Source organism: Pomacea canaliculata, linkage group LG3 (genome assembly GCF_003073045.1).
Source record: "Pomacea canaliculata isolate SZHN2017 linkage group LG3, ASM307304v1, whole genome shotgun sequence".
In the NCBI taxonomy this organism is placed as follows: Eukaryota; Metazoa; Mollusca; class Gastropoda; order Architaenioglossa; family Ampullariidae; genus Pomacea; species Pomacea canaliculata.
Window position 1 is genome coordinate 2,522,514 of NC_037592.1, and position 25,710 is coordinate 2,548,223.

The following is a 25,710-nucleotide window of genomic DNA, read 5'->3' on the forward strand; positions in this document are numbered from 1 at the left end:
CTCTGTAGCCATACCCGTGGACGTACATGTACCCCTATCAAACCTACTGTATGTAACTATATATTGCACATATACTACTTTTAGCCATACTAAGCCCCCTTTGCCATACAATGGGCGTATACTTACTACCTGTAGCCCTTTCACGCCTTCTATAGCCACAGACTTAGCCTATAATACCCGTGTCAACAAAACTTTAATCTTCTGGACTCACAAGAAAACAAATTTGAAGCATGACGTGTTCTTCGTGCTTCTATTGAAACATAAACTAAAAACGTGTCGAAATGATTAATTCTAAGCAGCTCTTGATTATGATGTTTATTAACATGTCATAAAATAAACAAATAATTTCACAAATTTGGACAACAGTAATAGTAACTGTTGTTGTAGTTGTCGCAGACGACGCAGACTGTAAGTACCCGTAAAGTTAGCGATGCAAGAGTGTGGTGAGGGCGCAAACGGTTGGCATACCCGCAATGTGGCTAGGTGGACAATGGACCGACATCGTACTTTCAACTAGTCGTGGTCGTGCAGTCGACCCCAGGGGTGGGACCACTCGAGGGCGACAGTGACAGGCTGGACCACCGTGCCGACAACGCCGACCGCCTTCACAGACTCGACAACCACAACCTCGTCTTCGACACCCCGCCGGGCAGGAGCAGAGTAATTCAACAAGGTTTGGAAGGAAAGGAGATCTGAGCGTGTCTTTCCAGGCTTTATGTGCATTTTTGTTGTCTTCGGGGGCGAGAGGAGAAGTGGGGGGAAGTGGTACGCAAGGGAGGATGGGGTGAAAGTTCAGTAACGTCTTCTGCTGTTCCTTCCGTCTCCCCCCTCCCCGCCTGTCTCTCTTTCGTTTGTTTCTCGTAAGTATTGGGTAGTTACCGTGCGGGAACCTACGAGCCACGGCGCCGCGCACTCGGGGTGGGGAAGGGAGGCACCAGACTCGCTCGCTCGCAGAACATGTGGCGGCGTCGAAAGGAAAACAAACCCATGTTTGTTGCAGTTTCACTTCGTCTTCACAGCACGTGCACACAAAACTACAAACCTTCGCCTCCTCCTCCTCCTCAACTCGAAACACTTCTCCGAAGAAACACCCACCCGCCACACGCACACCCACCCGCACCCGCACACCCACCCTCGTCTGATCACCCCCACGTCTCATCCCCATCCCTCCCCACCCCGTGCCGCGCGACAGAACACCGAGTCCGGACTGTCGAAACTGAGCATCTCTCTGCCTCCTGACTATCTGTGCTCCTATCGCTGGTAGACATTCTTCGGGTGTCAGAAGCAAGGTAGGCTGGTCCCACCCGGCGCAAACCTTGAGCTCAACACTCAGGTATTTGCACAAACTCTCGTCTGCTTCTCTACAGCGGAGAATCCCAGCTGGCTGTAACTTTTCGATTTTATTAAGATGAGACTAAAATCGCCATAAACAAGGATGAGATGAAGAGAGTGGTTGTGTTGTCTCTGATGTTCACGATCGTTTGGAATTTCGTCATTCGTCCTGCTCAGGTGTTTTTCTTGTGAAGTTGGAGGTGAATTCCAGTCTTCCACCCATCATCGACACTAAAAGATTTAATATTGAAGGCTTTTTCTGTGGATAATTCGTCTTCTAAGTTTTCATCGCTCGCACCTCTATATCCGCTCAGCTATGGCTCAACCTTGCCGCTCAGCGACAGCGATGTTTGTCGTCATGACCTTTGCACTCTTGACAGGTAAGTCCCCCGGTGTGCTCGACGCCTGCTGAGTTCGATATTTTCATAGTGTCTCTAAGTCAATTAAAAATAAAATTAATTACATAATTTTTTCAAAGGAATTAACTATCTACGAAAAAAAAAGACTCTGAAATGTTATCAAAATCATCGTCATTGTCATTGTCATTGCGTCCTCTTCCTCTTACCTGACCACGTGTTCTTGCACTCGTGTCATCGCCCGTGTTTATCGTCGTTATCAGTGAAGTCATGCTTTTCTAGCTAATCCTCGTGGATCACTAGGACAGTCAGGGCTTTTTGTTTGTAACAGACCCAATCCTGCGAACCAAGTTTTACACAGATTCAGCAGGTAGGAAGAGCCACATGCATACTGGGAAAGCTACCGTTTATTTATTATTTGATTTCAAACTTGGCGATTGGTATCTGTAATCAAGTTCTACAAAATATCTCTCCCACACGTCATCCAATCTGTGCGCATGTCCACAATGGCCAACAATCGGAGCCATTTATCAGATTCATAGGATGGTCTTCATGTCTTGCTCTTCATTAGCGACTTAGAATAATATGTTCTGCATAGCCTGGAAATGTTAGGCCTCACATGTTGGAATCTGATGATTCTGAGGTTCAAACTCCAGACACTAGAAGTTGAAGCCGAGGCAGAGGACAGGATGTTAATCTATTGTATGGTTGGCTGGAGTCCATGTTCGTCCAATTTTCAAGCTGCTATTGACAAATAAACAAAGTTTTTGCCGATCAACATTAAGAAAATTGAAAGAGGCAAAGATAAAATAATAAAAATGAATTTATCATGCATTTTCGCTTTAAAGAAAAGATCGTTTCTGTATAGGCACCACCAGCAAAGCCCCTGCACTTCACCTGTTTATGAGACAGACGACAAACCACGGAGTGAATGTCACAAACAGGGTTGACACCACCGGAAGCAGATGAAAGAAATCGTATTCATCACATTTTTCGAGATTTGTGTTTCTCATTGCGATTTGGTGTTGGAGTCAATAATATGCTAATAAGAAATGAATCTGACGACTGTGTATGTGGGTGGGTGTGGGTCAAAGGTGACGGTCAGGCGCAGTGGGCGATGAAACATTAGGAAAGGCTGTAAATAATAGCCACTGTCATTGTGATCACGAGCTTCCTTGTGTATCACAAACTCCTGGGATTATGGTCCGTAAATATCAGACACACTGAAACCTGAATTCTGTCAACGACGGCAGCAGTCTTTCAACTCCTACGTCTTCCTCTTTCTTTCATTCTTTGTCTCCTCTCTTTCCTTTCATCCGGCGCATGTACATTGTATATATATTACAGGTCTGGCTGGTCTGTCATGATATATCTTTAGTTTCTGGCTCGGGGTAAAACACAAAGTCTCTCCCTCAACCATTAATATATATATACACGCACGCACGACACACGTATACTCGTACACACGTAGAAACACGCACGCACAACACCACCACCCGGCCAATGCGAACCCGTACCCACCCTCTCTCTCTCTCCTTCTGTCGATCACTTTGTGATTTCATCTTTATCATCCAACGGCTTAAAGTGTAAAGTGAAGAAATTGGTGTTTAAATGTGATACTCGGTTTCAAGGTTTGGGTTAGAGAGTTAATTCTAAAGCGGTGACTGTGCAGGTTGGACAGTGAGTGCCTGAAAAATACCAAATAAATTCGAAACTAATAGTAATAAGGCTAAATTTTGTGTTCTTGTACCCCATAAAGCAAGGTTAGGCAATAATTCCTGCATTTTGTCACCAATAGCCACTTTCCCTAACCCCCTTACTCCCGGAAAGAGAAGGGAAAAAAGCAGTTTCCTTTACTTAGTCCATAACGGTTTTTTATTTGTTTTAATTCACTCACATAAATATTTCGTGAACTTTTGGAGATTCATGGAGTTCGTAGGAAGACGGAGAAAAAGGCTGAGAATGATGAGGATGTTTACTGATTTAGGCGGGAGAAGACTTCAAGAGGTGTGACCCTCGTTACCGAGACTGGATCGTACTCTTACGAGGCACGTGACAGTTGGCAGGTGGACATTAATATCAGTGTGCCACTTTCTTGACATGACGTGGCACGGCCGCCATTAACGACAACAGCAAGTGATAAATTGTTGCCCTGGAAACCTGAAATTGTCGCTGGAAGGAAACGAGCAGTGTCACGAGAGAAACCATGAGAGAGAGAGATGAGGAAAAAAAATGAGTCTGGAAAAACCTGGAAAAGCGATAAAGTTCTGATATCTCCCCCTATTTCACCATCTGTCTTATGAGTCATTGCCATAGATTGGTTGTGTAATAATCAAAGTTCAAGGTAAGGTCCAAATCGGGCCAATGACCCTATGATCACCAGATGGTCTAGAACTTCATCTCCTTCTGGACCACACTTGCAAACAACGGGGCCAACCCCACCTTCCATCCTTGGTCTGTAGCTAGGTAAGGGTGTCTTGATGCCTTGGAGACAACTTTTACCTCTGTAGTGATGAACTGAAAATGTCTGACCAATCTAGAGATGCTCCACCTCCGATCTAGTCCTTCAACCCAAGGAAGCGTCTCGCAAGAAACAAGAAATTCCCCGATCCTTCCGACCTTTGCCCCTAGAGTCTTCAGTAAGATGATGCCACGTTCCCCTCTCCGCTTTCCCAAACAATTTGATTAGGATTTGAATTTCGTGATAACAGAACAGTCATTTCATTTAGAATTTTGGGAATTAGTATCTTTAAATGCGATAAATATTTGAAGAAAATATATTTTGCGCTGAAAACAATGACAAGAGGAAGGTGTGAGACCTTTTGATGGGTTAAGTAGAGACAAATACTGTTTGTGTTGTGAGGCTGTAAGAAGACCAGTAAAAGAAAACGGAGACAGCTGTTTTGTACCCGGCACGTAGCAAGAAGACCCGGCAATCATCGCCTGTCATCGCCGACGCCACCTCAACTGTCGTTGAAACACGCGCTGTGCGCGCGCTAATGGAGAGCCGTGCGCAGGCCATGGCTGTCGCTCCCTGGTCTCCAGACGGCGGTGGAGCCAGGACCAGGCCCTACAAAAATATCAAACATCCTGCTAATGTTCGGGAAACAAAGAAGTATGTTTCCTAAACAGACCTGGAAGAAATCGTCTCACGTTCGTGCGGCACCCAGTCAGCAGACGCGCGTCTGGCGAACGTATTACGGGTGCGGGGCTCGTTGTGCGGGTGGCGTCTTCACCTTTCAACTTTCTACTCACCCCACCCTCACTTTCTCACCTCCTGTTATTATGTTTCTTTACTGGTCATGCAGAGTGACTAACATAATGCGTGATGCCAGCGCGTGTGTCCATGGTAGGTGAGCTTTCACGTAAAATACAATGTATGCGCTCTTGCGTGCGGTGGGCTTGACAGTGTGTTTGTGTGTGTGTGTGCCAGTTAATCGTTTGTATTGACATACGATATTACATATTTACAGCTTAACAGCTTAAGGCCTGGAAACTAAAATGCCTCGAATCAAACTTTTAATTGCTGTTTTTATCAAAGCTGTCATCGAGGAAGTGAAAACACGGCTTTGATTAAGGATGGCTTCTTCCTGTGTGTTGTGTTTTAATTAAGACAGCTTATCATTAGATAAGTTTTTAAAAACAGTTCTGCTTTCTGTTTCATCTCTCTTGGAATCTGTTTTGGCGACAGATTAAAAAAAAAGATAATGTCATGTGGCAGACTACGTGATCTTGTAAGAAACATTACAATTCTAAGTGAGCTAATAACAACATCATGTTTACAGTTTCTCAGGCCGGAAGTAGAATTGTCATAGCGCCACCTATGGTGTTATTTGTATTTTCACCATGTGTCGTCAATACAAGTGTCTGAAGCGTTTAGATGCAAGAATGAAGCTGCAGGTGGTTTTCGTTATCGCCGCGGGTGAGATGTGAACAGATTTCTCAAACCTTTGTGTCGTCTGTTTGTCTGTAGTCGGCCGTCGTGCAGGGACGGGATGTTGGTGCTGTTGCTGATGTCGAAAGTTGATGTTTGACACTTTTGGACAGGTGGGCAACAACCTCAGACGACTTTATGAGGATCACGTGACTTGCACAACAATTCAAATTACGTTTGAAGAAGTCTTTTCGCGAGATCACGTGTAGCAAGCTGTGTGCGAGGGCAAGTACGCAAATCAAAGCAATATTCAGTCAATATAAAGCAATATGCCGTTAATTTTGTCTTTTTTCTTTCATATTCTCCCTCCCGCTCGCGTTCTTTTTTTCTTTCTTTTTCTTTCTTTCTATAATATGAATGTAAGTGCATTTTCACGATTGCTGCTCACAGGCCAAGTGTTCTGCACCAGACTTTTCCCAGAGCTAGAGAGTTCATAACCATAGCAACGACACTAGTAGCCGAGCTTTATTGCAGGACGATGAGAGCTCAACACACCAACAGATGGAGTCAGTGGTTTCATGATCACTGTCCCGTGACCACCGCCACTAAGCACGTGATGCAACCCTCCCCTCTTTTCCACAAGCAAGTCTGTAGATAACTTCTGCTGTAAAACTTCTGTTTTACAATATTGTAATAGAATACATGTACAGATTGAAAATTACATAATACTTACATGACTTAATTGTATATTTTGATACATGGTGACTTGCATTATTAGAATTTATTCGCCATCTTCAGAATGAAAACCTATTTAAAATGTTCTTGAAGTATCGCTAAAAAATATTGACTTTAAACAGTGAAATGTGGGGCTTCGATCCCTCTAGTTGAACACGAAAGAAACGATCAAATGATTGAAAAATGTAAAAGACAAGTCAAATAATGCACATAGAAAATATAAACTTTTCAGGTTATGGGGAATGTAAGGCTGGTACAGAAGAGGTGTCTACCCTAGTGGCACAAGAATTAATAAAGAGAGTGGTTCATTGAGTGTAGACAACTGTATATTTTCTATATACATCAGGTCTCAGTTCTTAGAGAGAAAGTCTTCCAACCAAATTCTGAAGCACAGAGCTACCAGGATTAAGATTAGAGTTCTTTAAAAGAATTTTTTTTAAACTCTAAGCCGTTACGCCATGCACATCACAGACAATTTTAAATACAACAAATCAGTTTTCATGGTGACTTAGACTCAAAATTACACGAAAACGAAAATTAACTTCTACTGGTTAAAAAAAAGATGGGACCTTGTATCCCAGGTATTTCCATAGATTCATGGAGGAGTAGAGGTGGACTGCTGTCTGTCTGCCAAGACCAACGCTTAGCCTCTTGCCAAGTTCTCCACTGCTAGTCTCGGCGAGCCTAAACAAAGAATGTGACTAAACCGGAAGCGTTGTAGTACCATGCCTCGTTCTTGTACTTAATCTGAAATGTGAATAAACCGGAAGCTTGGTAGTCTCATGCTTCATTTTAGTAGTTAATTGGAAAAAAATCGTCTGCCAGCAGTCCAGGGATATTAGTTCGTGGTAGAAGTACCCGAGGTTGCAGGCCTGGAGATAGAAAGCAGACGTGACGCTAGACGCACGCTGTGTGCAGGCACGTGCACCCTCTTTACTCGTACACATCGTCAGCATAGACAGGCCTGGGCAAGATGATTATTCTTTGTGTCACGAGCTGGCTGGTGCAAATGAAAGGCAGCCAGCAGGCTTCCAACCAGTTTGACTGTACACGACTTTGTTAAGAAACGGGTACCCGGTTCTAATTGAATCTTTTTTTCATTTATCAACACTACGCAGCTTGCGCGTTAAATGAGAAAAAGCATCAACACAGATTTTCCAGAACTTTTTCATTGCCGCGTCTTTCTTCCGGAGATAAAACTTTGCGCATGTGAAGTAAGATGCGAACTGAGACTTAGTGCGCATGATAAAGATGGCAAAGGTGAAAAGACTTCTCTTAATTTAATAATTTTAAACATTGGTAATAATTTGCAAGCAAAATTAGCAATATAGGTGAATGCTTGATCTTAGTATAATTTAATTTTACAATGCAAGCTAATTTCACGAATACCGATATGACAAACTTTAAAATAAAAAGACCGCCCCACAGGCTGAGAACCGCGGCCTTAGAGGTTGGTTGAAGGTGAGGCAGCGAGGGAGAGGAGATGGGCATCGCCCTCAGGTGAATACAAGAACCTTTAGGCTATCGGTCTCCATGGCTACCCGTAGCTTTGAGTACGTAGTGGGAGACAGATACCCCAAATAACATCTACCATTGTACCTCGTGCTGAGAGGCTTCACCGTCTAGTGGAGCGACTGGCTTTATCCAGGTGACTAGCTTCCCGACAGGTGAAGACGAACGAGCGAAAGGTAATGAAAATACGAGCCTGCCGCTGCGCCAGCGATGAGTGGCCCAGTGTGCCAACATTTCTAACTACAAAGACAAGTGAACAAAGCTCATCTACTCTATGATGTCAGTGGAACATTGTCGAAAGAAAGTGGAACTGGCGTATAGCTCGAAATATGCAAAATTTATTTAATTAATCAACCAATCAATCAGTTCAGGCTATGGTCACATTAACCGTTTAGAAGATTACAAATTTAACGCATTTAATTTTTCAGCGTTTTCAGCACACGTTTAAAATCTGTTGTCTCGATGGGGTGTCAACATTCACAGAATCATAGTAGTTGCCTCAAAATGTCAACTGAGCAGGCTGGAATGAGGGTATCCAGCAATACACATGGATACGAATGAGCAAAGACATTACACAAGAAAACAGAAAACTCGGTGGAGAACAAAGCCACTCAACCTGTCAGGCGCAGCCTCCTTTCCACATCCATTTCTCTTACCTTTTTCATTCAATGTCTTTGATCGTCCTCAGGTGTAGCAAAAACTCTTCGGTATATAGCAGAGACAATGCATCCAATATGTCTCTCTGCATTGAGAATTGTTTGAACAGAGGAGAATGGACATCAGCAGAGATATCAGCAGGAATATACAGATAAGGCTGAGAGAGAGGTGGAAGAAAAAGGAGAAGACAAAAGATGTTTGAAGAGACAGTGATTAGGAGGATGCAATTATCTAAGATAGATTTTACAGAAAATGTAGGTTTGCAGACAAAAATATGGGCTACACTGAGTCGAGGCATCCCCAGGTAAACAGCAGGCGGAAGGCTCGCTAACAACAAGAAAAATGAAAGAAAAACTTGTGTCCCTGTTACAGACGAAGGTTCAGGTGAGGACATCGCCACAACCGCTGTTCTTCATTTACTGGAGGATAAACGGTTGTCGCCGTGACAATAGAAATGTCGCTTGTCTTCGTCCATCTGAAGGTAGACTGCTACACCCCTCGACAGGTCCTTGGGGAGGAAAGACAGGACGACAAGACCTCGTTCTCATGTGATCCTTTTTGTTCAGCCATGTTGTCGTTGGTCAAGCTCACATCCGGGCTTTGAACTCAGAGGTTTTCAGTCTCAAATATTTGTCAGAGTCAGTTGATTCTCTGAATTCACACGAACAGCTTAAGTATTGTGTCCACTTGTCCCCTTGTCTCTTCTTCCTCCAGAGAATGATTGAGCAATGTTTGACCAAAGTCAAAGATGAAGATGACGGCTATATGTTTTCTAAATTAGGTGAAAATTTTCGTGTATTTTTCTACTAAGTCTAATGCAGAAAAATTTCTTTTATCTTCATGATCATGATTGTGGAGTTATGTTTCCCCAAATGTTAAACCAGCTTCCATTTCCAACTTTGGATTGATTTTTGTCGTTTCATTTTATTATTTTAATGTGAAAAGTGTCTTTATTATCCCCTCCTTTCTTGTCAGCCCGTCAGTTGACCTTACAAAGTCCGATTAGTATTTTTTTAATAAATTTGTATGTGTTTTTAGTGACATTAACCTTCGACATTTCTGATTGTTTTGATTTTCGTTTGGGCGTGATTGATGGCTGTGTGTGTGTGCGCGCGCGCGCGTGCGTACGCGTGCGTACGCGTTGTGTTATCACCTGGGCATCTTTTAGTTTTGAAGTGCACGAAATCTTAATATTTTTGTGATTTGTGATTGGTGGCCCTCTCAGTCAGCGATTAAGTGATTGTGAAGCTAATTATCGTGTAAGAGTCACGTGACCGTTGAAATCAATGTTGAAGTGATGGTCCCCGAGAAAAGTTCCCAACTATTCTTGGTCGCAGCAGCTGGCGGGGCCGGCAAACGATCCTCATCCTCCCCATCGTCAGCCAGTCTCCTCCACAAGCTGATGGCGCATCCTCCTTGAATGTTGTTTTGCCGTCAGCCCCTGACGTCCTGGGGTCGTCAGCTCGGAGTGCAGTTTATTTGACGTGCTAAAATGTTTACGAGCTCGGGGGGGCTGGCGGCGAGGGCGCAGGTACAGCTGCACGCGGCGCGGCGCGGATCACGTTTCGCGTCTGTTGCCGCTGGAAACATGTGTTTCGCCGCAGCGCGTGCAGTCACGCTGAAGATATTACACACGCCGTGCATCCCAGGCATCTCGTCTTTGCCTCCATCCACCCGTCCGAGGGGCTTTGAGACGCTGCCGCAGACCCTTGCTTCCAATTATCGCAGTCTTCCCCCCACCCGACTCCCTCCCCATCTAGTCCCTCCCCCACCCACACACACACTCCCCAGAATGTTCTTCCTGCGCCGTTTGAAAACCGATCACGTGACGAGTGCAGGATCTCTCCTTCTCTCTCTCTTACTCTTCACGCCGACTGATGGCGTTGACGTTGTTTGACGCCGGTCCGGTCACGTGTGTCGGCTTGCATCGTTCGCAAGTGAAGGGTGAATGTCGTTGTCATTAATAACGAGCCTCTCATAAATTTCATTTCATTATCTATACATTGTGATTGTGGGGATATGACAGCCAGCAGCAACAATAACGATATTAATGTCTCGTTTCTTTCTATCACCCAGCTCTTTGGTCGAAAATCAGTCATTTTCAGTTTTGTTGTCATCATAGTGTTTTATTTACTTAATAGACAAGTAAGTATGAAACTATATCTCTGGAAATGTATGTTCTGTCTATCACATGCAAGCCCTCCATGCGCAACCATTTGAAATTGTTCTCTCAAACGAACACACATGAATTCACACAAATAACATCAGAAATCCACATTTTCTTGCAATTGCACGCTCACAAACCGTGTGTTCACTGTAGCCTCGCATTGAACTTGTGGTCATTTGTGTGAACAGCGGTGTCCAGGAGCCAGGCGGCCCACGAAAATGACAAATGTGACAACGTGGCTTCTTGCCTCCCACCCGACCCCACTTCAGGAGACCCCACAGAACTGTGCAGGTGGGTCACCTCGCTCTCACTGGATGATCGGGATGAACTCATCCTTCCCCCTCTCTCTCTCTCACATACTGACACACATATTAGAAATGAGTAAATTCAAATCTCTCTTCCTCCTACTCTCTCAAATTGGCATAATTGGCATACGTTTTCCATTTTTCCTTCTTGACAAGCTGAGCTTCATTTCTCCATTTGTCTGGATAACTTGCCGGAAATCTCTCCGGTATGTCTAAAAAGCATTCTACAAGAGCCTCCCACTTGTCTTTAGTGCCTCTGATGTATCAGTCATGTTTGTCGATTAAAATGGGTTCAGCAAGTGTGTTGCATGTCAAAAGGTATGACTAATATTTCGACTGTATCTTTGTACCTTTTGATGTCCTGATGCTACAATCGCATGCACGCACGGACACACACTCTCGTCACCCAAATAGTTTCAGTGCTCTGATTACAAAGAATTTATTTTTCATTATTTGTTTTATGTTTCAAATTTTAGTTCTTCTTTATATTGTTTCTATTGAAAATCTCCAGTACATGACAGCTTAAGCGGTTCCCATGGCAACGTATCACGAGACCCCTTTATATAAAGCTTTCCTCAGTTCTGGCCACAAGGCCTTGTCGATGTCCATCATGATGACACTTGTCCTTGTACTGCCTGCAGCATCTTCCTCAAGTCCGTGGCTTGTATGGGCGATGCGCTGGACGCGTGCCGGAGGATCCCCAACTTCTCTGAAGACCTTCTGGCCGAGTCCGAGGCCCGCATCATGGAGCTGCGCACGGAACTGACCGCCCTCAACTGTGTGGACGATGGTGAGTGACCTTTGCCCCTCTCTGTCAGACACGTCTTCTCTGGTAGTCCACAACCTGTTGGACTAGTTTGACTTTACCTGTCAGACAAACCTTCTCTGGTAGTTCACAACCTGTTGGATTCGGGTACACTACTAGTTTGACTTTGCCTATCTGTTCCCTTTCTTGCCACCAACCATCAACCACCATGTATGACTGTGTGCAGCAACCTTCAGTGAGCCCATGCTAGATGACAGCACCTACAGTCAAGTGGAATCCGACATGTCCGACATGTCCGACAGGGTGGATACAAGGCCAGGAGCTGCCAGCCATGTCCTCGTCAACACAGCTGTCATTGTCCTCACCTCTTGTATCAGTTTACTCCACACCACGTGAAATACTTGCTGCCAGACTGACAGCCTGCCTCAGATCCTCATACTACTCAGTATATACTGATCAACTTGTCTATTTATTACAACCTTCAGACATTTTGAGATGATTTCGTGTATTTGTTTTTAACAATGTCTCCCCTCCCCTCCCCTCGCCACCCACCCTTTTCTTTGCCGTTGTGTGCCATTATCGGTTGTTACCTCCCTCTGCACATATCATTTTCCATCTGTGCCTTTATCGATGAGACCATCAGCAAATGTTTATGTGCAGCTGTATTTCACTAGTTCCGCTTGGTGTCAGTTTGTTCTGTCTCTAGAAGATGCTCGGCACAGGATCAACCGCCTGTGAAACCCTTCAAAGCTAACGGCGAAAACTGGACATCGGGTGACATCGTGTCCTCCATTGCTTCCACATTTCTCTGAAATATATTATGTGTCCTTGCAGTCATCGAGCGATGACAGCCTTACTGCAGTCTGGAGATCATTATGAGCTCCATGGACGAGTACAGGTGGATTGCTGTCTGCCGAGACCAAGGCTTAGCCTCTTGCGAAGTTATCCGCTGTTAGTCTCGGCGAGCCTGAACAATGAATGTGACTAAAATGGAAGCTTTGTAGTCTCATGCCTCGTTTTAGTAGTTAATTGGAAAAAAAAATCGTCTGCCAGCAGTCCAGTAATACAAGTTCGTGGTCCACCGTACTGATGCTTTGGAATGCAAAGATAACGAAGAAGAGAGAGATTATCAAACAGAGCGAACAATAAATACAGGGAAAATAAAACTAAGGCACAAAATAAACGTAATGACAACATGAAATATCGGGAAGGGGATAAAAAAAATGTTTATGAGGTTCAAATGCCAGGGATTTTGCAAAAGGCAAAAACGTTTTGCGTGTGTGTGTGTGAGAGAGAGACAAATTGTGAAATGTTTGAGTGTGACCACTGACGTCCGTGCGAGGACAGTTGTCTTCCCTCGCGCTCTCTCGTAAAGGACTTTGTTACCCGGATGTCAAATACGTTCTGGGTAGATCAACCACGGCGCATGCGCAGATTCAAACAGACGGGTCTGTGGCGCCAGCCTGACCAGCAGTCCGTTCATGCGTGTGACAGCAAGGTGCACGTGATGTCCACCTGCCACCAGCCATCTTTAGTTTCCTAGCGTTACGTCTGTCGCGCTACACCCGGGGTGGGGAACGGCCCACCCGCAGAATCCTTTGATTCGGCCCGCCGACCCAAGCGCTGATTTCAGTAAATCTGTACGATATCTTTCATAGCAACATAAATTTGTATTAAGTGCATCCTATTAACATAAATTTTGAGGGACAGGCAAGAAACGTCTATCAGGGGATAGACAAGACATACACGGGACACACTCGCGTGCTTCGGGTCGGCTTCCCACGCCCTGTATGGGCGAGTTGGGAGACATTCATGTGTGTGACCTCCACCCCGAGCCGAGAGTAGACCAGTTCCAGTTAATGTCGTCTGTTGATAAGTGTAGCCTTCTTCAACCATGTCGGCTCATACAGTGTAAAACAGTCGAAATTGTTGTGTACAGTTCAGGCTTACAAATGTCCAACATTATCCTGTCATGGATTCCCAGAAGATGAGTAAATGAAAATGTTTTGCCTGGAAAATATTCGTGTATGTTGATGAGTTTTTTTGGTTCATGTGCAAGCATTTCTGTGTGTAGTATGTGTGTAGAAACTTTGTAAATGTCATGAACCCTCCATTAGGATATACGTGTACTAGACAGGTATTATTATTATTCACAACCACAAACAGAAAATTGTGCATTATGAATAACAAATTTTGTTACTATATATAGTCTTCTCTAGGAACTTTCTACTTATAAACATTTTTTACAGACCTCAGTTGTTTCACTATTCTCTTCATGGGAGTAGAGAATATTTTAGTCATCTAGTCAACAAAAGGCGGCTCGTGGGGACTCAGAGGACAGTAGTGCCCTCCAGACTGGCAATGTACAGGTTCACAAGTATCAACACACTGATCAAATCGTGCAGACTAATTATTAAGTAGATAATTTTGTATGGTCCGCGAATGATGTTATCAGTATCAAAGTAGACCTTGGAGGAAAAAAAGGTTGCGCACCCCAGTGTTAGACAAACATCTGTTCGCAGTACGTTCGCTCTGTTGTAAACATTTCCACGAGTTTTCAAACAGCTTGCTAGCGAACATCCATAACTGAAAATGAAAAACGGAAATCGCATGAATTGGTTAGTATATTGTCTCATTTGTTTGAATTGGTTGGTATATTGTCTCATACTGTTATCGAATTATCAAACATAAGCTCAGTTTAAATTATTGTTTATTATCCTACAAATGTCACGAGTGTCACATACAACTTGAAAGAAATGCTCGTTGTTGATTTATCATTGCTGAAGTGCGTCTGTACAGTTAATAAAGATTTTTAAAACATTTTCTTATTCTGCTAGTAACAGTCTTCTTGACCGTCCTTCGTATGGCAGCGTGTGAGTCCCCCGGGTGTCCAGGACTATTTATTGTCAAGTATTCACATCCCCCTGATATGTTGTGGGAAGGCGCTGTCATCAGGTTCCTAGCGAGTTCGACCCTAGACTAGAGGTTGGAGATTCGCCCGGGTTCATGACCTCAAAGTTCTCCTGCCCAACCGGCACAAAATCCTGGTTTATCCAAAAAGAAAAACAGAAGAAGGGAGAAGGAAAGGTCAGCTTTCCAAATACCTTGTCCGAGACATTGTGGGCCTCTCCACTTACACTTCATGGGCCCTACGGCTCCGAGCTACCTCAGGGGCTTTCAACATCACATTGAATTCCTGCCATTCTCAAGATTTCCACAAGACTTTTTTTAGAGGTTTTGTTGTTATTAGAGACATTGGAAATTCAACATTGTATTTTAACTGCTCAAACAGGAGATACACTTCTTGGCCGCTGCTGCCTTCAGGAGGGGGGGGGATATGTGTCCATTTTCTCTGTCCAAGATTTGATAAAGGATTGCCACGCCGACTTCTGTTGGAATGGACTGAGTGTGTAGAATCAGAAAGTCTAATACCGGGGCTGCACACCTACAGGCCCAGACAGTCGGCAGACACTCTAGTACAACTCCGGTTGCCTTCAGTAAAATGATTCCAATCAAAATTATCAAATCGTTTTCGCTTTTAGTTGTGTAAACAGTTCCCTGTAACCAGTCTCTGACAAGTGCAGCAGACTTACATTATTTACCTGCGTGTGACGCCAGCACAGGTAAGAGAAACTAAACAGAGCAGCATCTGGAGACTGTTATCATTGCTTCAGCTTCCACGGGACAGGGAAGGGGAGAATGTGGGAAATCCCAGGTGAGAGCAAATCTCAGAGTGGGAGGTAGTCCAAGGTTTGAGGAGAGACGCGTGACAAACGAGTTTTCGCGAGAGCTAATGACCAGGAGCTGGAAGTACTCCTGGAGAGGGCAGCACTGTCTTAGATCAACCGTGATGTAAGCATCTTCCCTGACTTTCTCATGTCACCGTCGGTGGGACAAAAGGAGGAAGCTGAAGTCCGGCTTGTAGTGGACAAACACTTACCACCACTACAGTCTAAGGTCACCGGGTCTGGGGTTCCCATCTCATCCTAGGGCACACGCACTTTCTCGATATGACATCTGCTCACAAGGCTGTGAATTGCCAATGTGCTTTAGAGAAAACTTTAAAGATAAAGTTGCTGTTATTGTTGACTGTTATGAACTTGACTCACAGAAACCCTCAGGTCAAACCAATCAGATCCAAGTTTATTCCAACTATAAGAAATATCATTCTGCCAAATATCTGATTGGGATCACACCACAAGGTTCAATCAGCCACATTTCAGATGCATTTGGTGGCAGGGCTTCAGACAAACACTTCACTGAAAATACTTCTTTGTTGTCCAACTTGTTACCAGGTGATATAATTATGGCTGACAGAGGTTTCAACATTGAAGATGAAGTTCTTTTTTATCAAGTTCAATTATTAATTCCAGATTTTACCCATGGGAAAAAGCAACTACACCCACTACAAGTTGAAAATTCGAGAAAAATAGCCTCTGTACGAATTCATGTTGAGAAAGTTATAGGGTTTGTTCGCAGAAAGTTTGGAATTTTGCAGTCTGAAGTGCCTATTGACCTGATGGCAACAAAGCCTGGTGATGATAATCCAGTCATAGACAAAATAGTTCGGCTTTGTTGCTGCATTGTAAATTTACATAAATCCATAGTGCCTATTGAGTAGCTATAGTGCAATTGTTTAGTTTGAAATCAGCATTTATTTTCAGAATGCATGCTTGCAATCTGTATAAGTTTACATTACCAGAAAAGTTATTCTCAGATATAAAATGCACATTTACCTTACTGTAGTTCTTGTTCTTTTGCACTTTATTTATAATAGCATGACGATATCCAACTGATCAGATAAGTTACTTGGTAAGTTGATGTGAAACAGTGTGAACAATATAGAATTTATTCCTTGCTGAAGATGTCATGCTTTTTATGTTGTTGATCAAAATATTTGCTGTTGACAGAATATTGTTAATATTTTTTGCTTATTAGCAGGATACTCAAACATGTATAATTGAATCAAATGTTATTGTCATTTGAATGCAAATGCCATTTGCTTGCTCAGAAGCTAATTCAGAGCAATATTGATGCCAGAGCTTCATTGTGGATTTTAGATTACCTACCCAATATTTCTTCTTAGTAATCCATATCAGTGATGTTATTTAGATTGGGATTTTGATATGTTCCTTCTTAGCCTGTAATGATTTTTTATGTAAAGTTATGTTCTGTCAGCAGACACAAAAGTTTTCTGAAAAAGGATTAATAAATATGTATTTTAATGTGCAAAAGTTTATAAAACAATAAAGACAATTATTTACAACACCTTGATATTGTCTCTATGTCCAACATACATAATTTTATGTGTCACTATGTACTGTTAGTATTTAATATTATACATAAAGATCTATTGCAACATTTGTCTCTTCAATTATCATGTAGTGTGAAGTCTGTAGGAAATATAAACTTCATCATTTCCAAGAGATTTAACACCAAAAACTGGATCCCAGCAAGCAGATGTCAGGTCAAGGCAATTCATGGTTCCTGCACGGGCTCCATCTCTTGCGCTGGAGTCTGGAAAATGGTAGACCGTTGGTCTGAGAATTTCATCATCTCAATGTTCTCATATAACTGAATTTACAATTTCCAAAAGAAGAAAGACTACTTATTCTTCTGGGGACCAAATGTTTTGTAACTAAATATTTCCTTGAGGCTTTTGTTAGTGCGCATTACTATGGAGCAGAAACTCACTGATTTGAAGCCAACTCAGACTTGTGGCTGGCCGCGCCCACCGATTATTTCAATCTCAATGTATCTGAAAAGAAAACGCCAGCACACATTCAAAAGGCCAAGAGACCAAGTCTTTTGATGATAAATGTTGTCATTGATAGCAATCAATAACTTTTTAAAGAGATGTTTTGGCAACAGTTTAGAGTTGATTATGAATAAAGATAAATGAATGTCCTGGTTTTAAATTTCATCTCAGGCATGCTGTTTTCCTTTTCTGCATGTTTCAACTATTTACAACACTTGTTCCTCTATGACCTTAGAGCAGACCTGGGCAAACGCCGGCCCGCGGGCCGGATCCGGCCCGCCTCCTGTCTCTGACCGGCCCGCCCGCTGGCCGCCCACCAGTAAATATACTATATATACAGTATTGGATAAAACTGAGTTAACTATATTAGTCCGGCCCTCTAGAACCATCCCAGTTTCTCATCCGGCCCTCTAGAACCATTCCAGTTTCTCATCCGGCCCCTTGGGAAAATTAATTGCCCACCCCTGCCTTACAGCCTTAGTTACTGGCTTTATGATGGTTTACCTTTCCAGCAGCTACGAATCTGTTGATGTCATCAATGGAAGGACTTCTTCCAAAGATAATCCTTCTGCGATTGTTTCGATAAACCCAGTTAGATGATGAATCACTCTTTTTTTTTTTCTCCGGTGGCGGGAGCCGCCTTTTGAGGTTTCAGTTGCTGAAAAAATAAACACGCAAAAAAACTTCTTACACTCCGTACCTGGTTGTGTTGGTATCGATCAGTGAAGAAAGAATAGGTGAACAGCAAATAATTTATGTTATCCATACACGCATTCTGAAAACTTTCGTCACTCACTCTCTTTCGTCATCACGCTCTTTCATCTGTTTGCTTAAAATCATTTTCTCGCTCTACCTATAAACTTCAATTTTTTTTAAATTATAAAATGGGAAAGAAAAACAATTCCCCCCAGAATCCCATATATAATGCCTTATCCAACTTGGTTAAGTGGCGCGAACATCAAACAACTGCCACACGCAAACAATTGTTCATTACTAATAAAATGAAATATTAAGAAGGCTGCAAGAAATCTGCTCAACAGCATGTGAAGAAAGCCTAATGTCTGCACTGAGAGGACATTTTGTTCAAACAACAGCAACCTTCTCCAAGAAGAAAAGTCATTTCAAAATTATAAAACATTAGATCTAAAACATTTAAGAATTTTTATTGCAGCCAAAGGACCACATATGCATTAAACCGACTAATTTCTTTTTTTTTTAATTTATTTACTTTAATGCATATTCAATGAGTAATTATACTAAATAGATTGCATTCCAAAATCATCCGTTTCATTCTCTGGGCAAAAAAATGTTTCTTGAACACAAGTAGAACGATGTTTCATCAGTTGACTCTGATCTTAATAATCAAGAAAAGAATTCCATTCCATCTGCTTCGTTTTGATCCTGATCTAGATTTTGCGAAGCTGAAACCGATGGCGTATGGATGCTAACAGCTGATGAAATATTGCCAGATAAATCGTAATTGCAATTTATTTGAGGAAATTCTGACAGCTCCGAATTCTCTGCATCATCACTTACGACTAAAGAATCATCAAATTGCAAGGGTTCAAAACTGCTGAGCCCTACTTCTTTCTGGAAAACTTTTGCATTTATTGCTTTCGTGTATTTCTTAACTTGTGCTCTAATCCTTCTGTGAGCGTGGTGTTCTGCATTGAATTTGGACATGGTTGGAATTAATAAATAAATAGTATAGTTAGTTTAGAGTATATATATAAGTTATATAAACTTACTGTATTGTCGAAGAGCACTTTAAAACTCAGCGTAGCGCAGGGCAAATGGGCGAACGTAAGCAAGAATTTGTAATGGCGGCCTGCTCGCCGTGTATGTACGCCATTGGCTAAAAGTAGTTGCTATTAGCGGCCAGGGTCGCCGTGTACGTACGCCATTGGCTGAAAGTAGTTGAGGTTATTTGGAGTTCAGGCAGGAAACATCTGTCACAGTTAACGCGCATGCGTGAGCAGCGTAGATCCAGTTAGAACCAGACCTTCAAGGTTAAAATTTAGAGCCTTGAATACTCGCCTCTCAATGCCGTTAGCGATAGAATCAAATATCAAACAATTGAAGAAAATATGTCTTAAATTAAGAACAAAATCATACTCACACAATTTTTTTTAATGTTCCTCACGCTATTGCCTCTAACTCGATCGTAGGTAAAGCTTCCACTTCCACTTTTCAGTCGTTGGTCCAGCCGGTTGATTTATTTTTCGTTACGTCGCAATCAGGCCCGTTCTTAGCGCCCGCGGGGCCCGAGGCAAAGGGCATGTGCGGGGCCCTCACGCCACGATCACACGGTTTTAGTTGGGATCTAAAGTCACTTTTTTCCTCAGGGATATCTCGTCTTTTATCATTGACAGCACGCTGCATACACATTACAACATAAGCCTACGATTAATTTATTTGTAACGTTCGTCAATAGGTTACAACGAAGGAACCCTACAGTCTGCAGTCGTAGTTGAGGTTGAGTTGATGGTTTGCATCCGCCATTAAGTAACACACAACACACACACCGACACACGTACATGCGAAAGACATTCAGATTTAGTAACCAAATAACATAGCAACACGTAAACATACGGCATAATATAACATGTAAGTTTTCAACACTAAAAATATTTACAAGTGAACTTTCCTGGCCTTCATTGAAGCAAAATCATCAATCAGTTCACTGAAATCTAATTCCCGAAATACCTGTTCTCGATGGAGAGTATGGCCAGGCCATGTTCCTCAGCCGATCTTGGCACATCGTTGACCGCAGGTAAGTTTTAATTATTTCAGCTTCGAGAAACTTCGTTCTCCGGAAGCTACTGTCACAGGTATTGTGAGGGCAATTCTTAAGGCAATCCAATAAATTCGGAAAATCGAATGATCGTCCTTTAATGGAGAGGAAAGTCAACATCTTACGAAGGTCTCCATGCACAGAATCTGGAAAAACATACTTCAATACGTCCATTTCTCGGCAAGCATGTATCCATCGACATCTCGGCTTTCTCCATGTGTTAACACATCTTCCAAATTCTTCCCACATGACTTCAGCACCGACTTTGGGCAACTCCTTGAAGTTGTAGATAAATCCAAAATTTGATTATGATTCCTTAATTGTTCAAATCTTCTTTGAAGAGACGCAATTTGCTGTATCCACTATTATGTTGAAGCAGTTGATGCGGAAATCCTCCTGGCGTTTCTTCCTCCTACATCTTCTCCTTCGTATTGTTCGTAATCAAACATTCTCCTTCTCTTTCTAATTCGTGTAGCTTTAAAAACTGGTTCTGTATCCAAATCCTCTGCAATTTCTCTTGGCATTAATCAGAGAGCTTGAAAATCCATTTTGACGATAATCTGTCAGCCATGTTGCAAATGCCCTCCAAGCCATTAGTGGCATCTGAAAAATCCGCAGTCAGACCTTGAAGTTCTTTACTGACCGTGTTTATTCGAAACAACAAGTCATACCAGAAGCACAAGGAAACAAGGAATTGAAATTCTTCAGTTCGTTAGCCAGTGATTCAGTTTCACTTCGAGTTTTGGGATCGTTCGTTTCCTCCGACAGTTGACCAATGCGTCATAAAAGTTTCCAGCCTGATACCTCACAGCTTTCACGCTGTCTACACGACACTCCCATCGTGTTTCACATAAAGGTTTGGAGTCAGGTCTGTCACAAACTGACGCAAGATTTTCCACCTTTTCCAGATCCAGAGAAGAGAAGGTAACAATCGTTGCAGGATGCCGAAAAATGTCATACCTTCTGGGCAACATTTGGCCATATCACCAAGCAGGAGGTTGTAACTGTGACATGCACAGGGGAAAATAAGGCGCGTGGATTTATTTCCCTAAGACGCGCTTGGACTCCAGACTTTTCTCCTTTCATGTTGGCGCCGTTGTCGTAACCTTGGCCACGTATATCAGCAAAATCTAGCCCAGTTTTTTCTAGCTCTTCTAGAAGGACATTAGTCAGATCTCTCCCGTACTTCAGAAACAACAATGAATAAATGAAAATGTTCATAGACTCCTGGAGGAACGTCATCGACGAACCGTCTGAAACGTACCGTATTGTTAACGACATTTGCTCCTCGTGGCTGATGTCAGGTGTGCAGTCTAGTATCACACTAAAGTACTTGCAGATTTTATTCTCTTGATGATAGTCGATTGCACCTTGTTTCCCATGAGAGAAATCAGTTCATTCTGAATTCGATTTCCCAAGTAGTGATCATGAATTTCACCGGTCATTACCCTCTCAAGTGCTCTTGCATGATCGGATCAAATCGAGCAATCAGTTGAACTAGCCCAAGAAAGTTACCATTGTGTGGCTCATACAGTTTGTCGACTGATCCACGGAGTGCCATGTTGTGTTCTGCTAGGAACTGCACAATAGCAAGCAGACGTTCAAAAACGCTTCGCCATCGAGACCTCTCTTCGTTAAATTATTTGCTGGTTAATTTTGTCCACTGTGCATTTCTTATCCAGTCGTAATTCAAGTTCCAGCCACTCTTTAATTGCTGTCATGTGAGATTCTGATCTTTCATGCTCAGAAAGACGAACGCTTGCATTTTTCCAATCACGGAATCCATCAGACGCTAAAGCGCAATTCGCGTTTGCAAACAGTTTGCAGCAGAAACAAAAGACGCAGTCCTTCGATTTGGAGTACACCAGCCATTGACGCTTCCCAATTTGTCCATTGGTAAGCATCTCTTCAGGTAGTTAATTGAAAATCTGCGTTTTTGTTTCACAGTCTCTCGGAAATTCCATATCTTCAATTTGTTTTAGCACCTTCATTACCAAGAAGTCTCGATCAGAAGTGCTTAGGCAGTCGGGCCAAAATGCAGGATCCTCGAAATTCACAAGAAAGTATTGGTGTGTTGTCCACCATCATGGACATCACTGTCACTTATAGTCATATTTACGTCCTTTAGAATTAGATCATCTTGGTCAGACGAATTGTCATTACATTCACTACAGTTTTGAATGGTCTCACTAGAAGGCCTATGGTCAGATTTTCCACCATCGAGACGATCAACCAATTCATCGGACGCGGTGACTAGTGCAGGTGGAGGTGGAGCATGTGTCTGTAACACATTCTCTTGATTAATTTTCATAGTTTTGTGTTTTGCAACTGTTCAACAACTTGCTGCGGTTCAGAAGCCGACGCTTGGACAAGGTACCTGTCGATCGCTCCACGTTGTTTTTTCGCTGATTCCTGTCTCTTAGATTGCAAAGCACGTTTTTGGCTACCGCTAGGATAATGGCGACCAATGTCCCTGTGTCTATTCATTTTCTTTCTTGGAGCGTTGTTTTGTTTTGCTCAAAAGTGACTCTGAAAGCAATCAAACGACTGATGTAATACTAAAAAGAGAAAAAACGCGAATGTTCGGCAATACTAATGCACTCGTAAATCACCGTTCAAACAACAGGAAGGGAAAAAAAAAATGTCCGCTCTGATAATATAGGTCTATTCAATACCTGTTGTATCTATTGCCTTAAAATTACAGCAGTATTGCTTTGCGGGCTTTACGACTCACGAAAAGTTCGATAATACAGTCGAAATGGATTGTTCCTGCGAGCCGAGACCTTCATCAGTCATTATCTGTTAAAATACCTGCTCAGTTTTAGAAGACAAAGCAACTGTTTTAAAGACTAGTTAGCTAGTAACTGTTAATACTTTTAATACTTAAGGAGATCAGAAGGTTTTGTGACAATGACATAAAAATAGAAATGTTTAGCATATTTTAGCTAAATCGTAATAGTTCATAGAACAAAGTTATACAGTACTAATATGGCTACATAGAGTGGGCTGTCGTACCAGAAATAACACAGATTGAATTCCGCACTGAAGTGTTTTATTCAGTTTTGCTCAGCGTCTGGCCTAACTGCTCTCTCTCAAATTCACTGTCAGTCCTACTATTTATTCTCCCTACCCTCGAACATTCTAGCCCTTCCTCGCAGACATTTTACTTTGAACATCGCTACATTGTTGAACATCACTTCCTCCCTCGCGCAAAGACAAGACATTTTTACTTTGAACATTGCTACATTGTTGAACATCATTTCCTCCCTCGCACAAGACATTTTACTGTGAACATCGCTACATTATTGAACATCACTTCCTCCCTCGCACAAGGAATTCTACCTTTTACATTGCTGCCGTGCTGAACATTCTAGAATATAGATGCAAATCTACAACCCAAAGACATTATACTTCATACACTACTAGAGTGCTACAAACTTAATGAGCTTTTCTCAGAAACTTCATTATTGTCAGTCAATTTGAGACGCTAGTCACTCTCATTGACACTGATGTTCCTGCCTTGTCAAATGCTATTTGCCAATAAACAGAAAATCATAGAAGCATAAATAAAAAACTAGTGTACTTACCATAATAACAAAGTGCCGCGTATCTCGGCTTTTCGAGTGTAGAAGACAGCGTGCGACAGACAGGAGAGTGCGGTGTGAAATGAAGTGACTATCGCTATCTAAGGTCCAACTGTCCAAGCTTTCTTTGGTCCAATGACTCCGATCGAAAGGGATGGGAAAATTAAGTGTCAGGTCAAACACACGGCGACTTTACCGCTGACTCGTCTATGTCATAAAAATATCAGTCTACACCTCCAATTGCTCCAAACCCCGAGCATTTAATTCCCAGTCCATTCCGTGGAGTCTTCCAGAAACTATCACACCCCCACCCCCTTTCCCTTTTGTCGTGTTGTCAGCAACAATGCATTACGGCCCACGATGGCCGGCATGGGTGGAAGTTGCTGTCATCTTAGTCACTGGCCTCTAAACTAAAACATAATTTGCCTCTACCTTGATTGTGGTGTTCAAAACATGGAGAAATTTAATGAAAACGTGGACAAACTAACACTTATGTCATAACTCATAACACATCTGTAAACTTTTCGTTTCTTCCCTTCTTCATCGTGAAACAAATATACGTTACACGAAGCTCCTTTAAAAACACATTCAAATATATGTGATAATTCGAAAAGCAAATGTCGCAGCCACCGCAAAACTCAATATACAGCACCATATATGACAGCTTCCTTGAAGACAACTAGCGCACAATAAGAAAGATTCCGAGGTGGCTTTTGGGGAGGGATGGTCGGTAGATAGTATCTCCTTTTTACCGGGAGCTTTGTCGGCAAAGAGCAAACGAACCACCGTGATCAATTTATAAGCCTAATATTTGCGGGACAGCAGTTTTTAAAATGTTTTGCAATAATGTGTTCTATTTTGCTGGCTGCGATAGTATTACAGGATAATATAGTCTCATTGTATCAAGGATCTACTGTGTAGACTAATGTAGTTGTTTGCTTGGTGATGGAGATACGGTTAAAGAAAGTCTCAGTGTTGCTTAGTAACTACGAAAAAAAGCAGCCTTGATGTCTCTCGCTTACAGGCTGCAGCGCCAGGGGCGTGCCTCCACCATGTCGGTTCACAGAGTGGTCACACATCAGTAACATACCTGCCTAGTTAAAATATCAATCAAAAGCGCGGGGCCCCTTGAAGCGCGGGGCCCTAGGCAGATGCCTCGTCCGCCTGCCCCTAAGCACGGCCCTGGTCGCAATGAAGTGAAAAACATGGTGCACCAAAAGTCCATGCAAGCCTCTGTACACAAGTTGTGAACAGTAACATGCAAGAATGCTCTCCAGAGCTCACAGAACTCTCTAATCTAACCTACTTGTAGTTAAACATTGTGTTGTGTTGGGCTCTCATTTATTTTACCTTTACCTCTCATTAGTTTTAGGCCTTGTGTTATTTTGACTGTAGCAATTAACTTTATGCAGCCCTTAATAGTGTTTAACAGTAGTTGAATTAGCATCAGAGCAAGTTTCATAGCTTTTTCAAAGCATCCAAAGATTGAAGCAATGATTTTTCTGAGCGCAGTCGGCCAAGGTCACTGACGTCACGCTTCCGAAGGCTTCCGAAGTTGTTCCCTTCACTGGGACGTTTAGGGAAAAAAAAATCAGCGGCCCGCCAAGGACTTCATTTCCCCATATCCGGCCCGCCGACCGGAGAAGTTGCCCGCCCCTGATATACAGCCTAGTCGTCATCTCTTTATTGCATGTCTCGTGTTGACTCATTGCTAGCTGTGTTAAACAAGTTGTGACAAAAAAAAAAACAACAAAACACCTGACCTTCAGAAAACACTTCTAAGTTCTAATTAAGCAAATTATTGAACCCATGTCTTCACGTTAAACCCGACAATAACAACAAGCAGTTTATGAAGTTATCGTCACCATAT

General features: G+C 42.6%; 1 protein-coding gene and 1 long non-coding RNA gene across 3 annotated transcripts; one reads left to right on the forward strand and one right to left on the reverse strand.

Annotated features, from left to right (window-relative positions):
- The first annotated feature begins 1,130 nt into the window (after positions 1–1,130).
- Positions 1,131–14,532, forward strand: LOC112560490. Of its 2 annotated transcripts, none has more exons than XM_025232386.1 (4): positions 1,131–1,712; positions 10,822–10,924; positions 11,580–11,728; positions 11,931–14,532. In XM_025232386.1, the coding sequence occupies exons 1-4, from the start codon at positions 1,649–1,651 to the stop codon at positions 12,098–12,100; spliced, it is 486 nt and encodes a 161-aa protein (XP_025088171.1). In that variant the 5' UTR covers positions 1,131–1,648; the 3' UTR covers positions 12,101–14,532. The 2 variants fall into 2 exon arrangements, with proteins under 2 accessions (XP_025088171.1, XP_025088170.1); XM_025232385.1 differs by lacking the exon at positions 1,131–1,712 and adding an exon at positions 10,329–10,410.
- A 2,377-nt stretch (positions 14,533–16,909) lies between these two features.
- On the reverse strand, positions 16,910–19,357 carry LOC112560074. The gene is made up of 4 exons (XR_003098469.1): positions 19,211–19,357; positions 17,967–18,120; positions 17,399–17,462; positions 16,910–17,221 (listed from the first exon to the last, which is right to left on the reverse strand). It is a non-coding gene; the product is annotated as an uncharacterized LOC112560074 (long non-coding RNA).
- Positions 19,358–25,710: the final 6,353 nt, after the last annotated feature.

Coding starts and splice junctions, on each gene's coding strand:
- LOC112560490 (XM_025232385.1), top strand. CDS start 10,344: ATGGCGTTGACGTTGTTTGACGCCGGTCCGGTCACGTGTGTCGGCTTG. Junction 10,411..10,821: donor GCATCGTTCGCAAGTGAAGG/GTGAATGTCGTT, acceptor TTGTGTGAACAG/CGGTGTCCAGGAGCCAGGCG. Junction 10,925..11,579: donor GACCCCACAGAACTGTGCAG/GTGGGTCACCTC, acceptor TACTGCCTGCAG/CATCTTCCTCAAGTCCGTGG.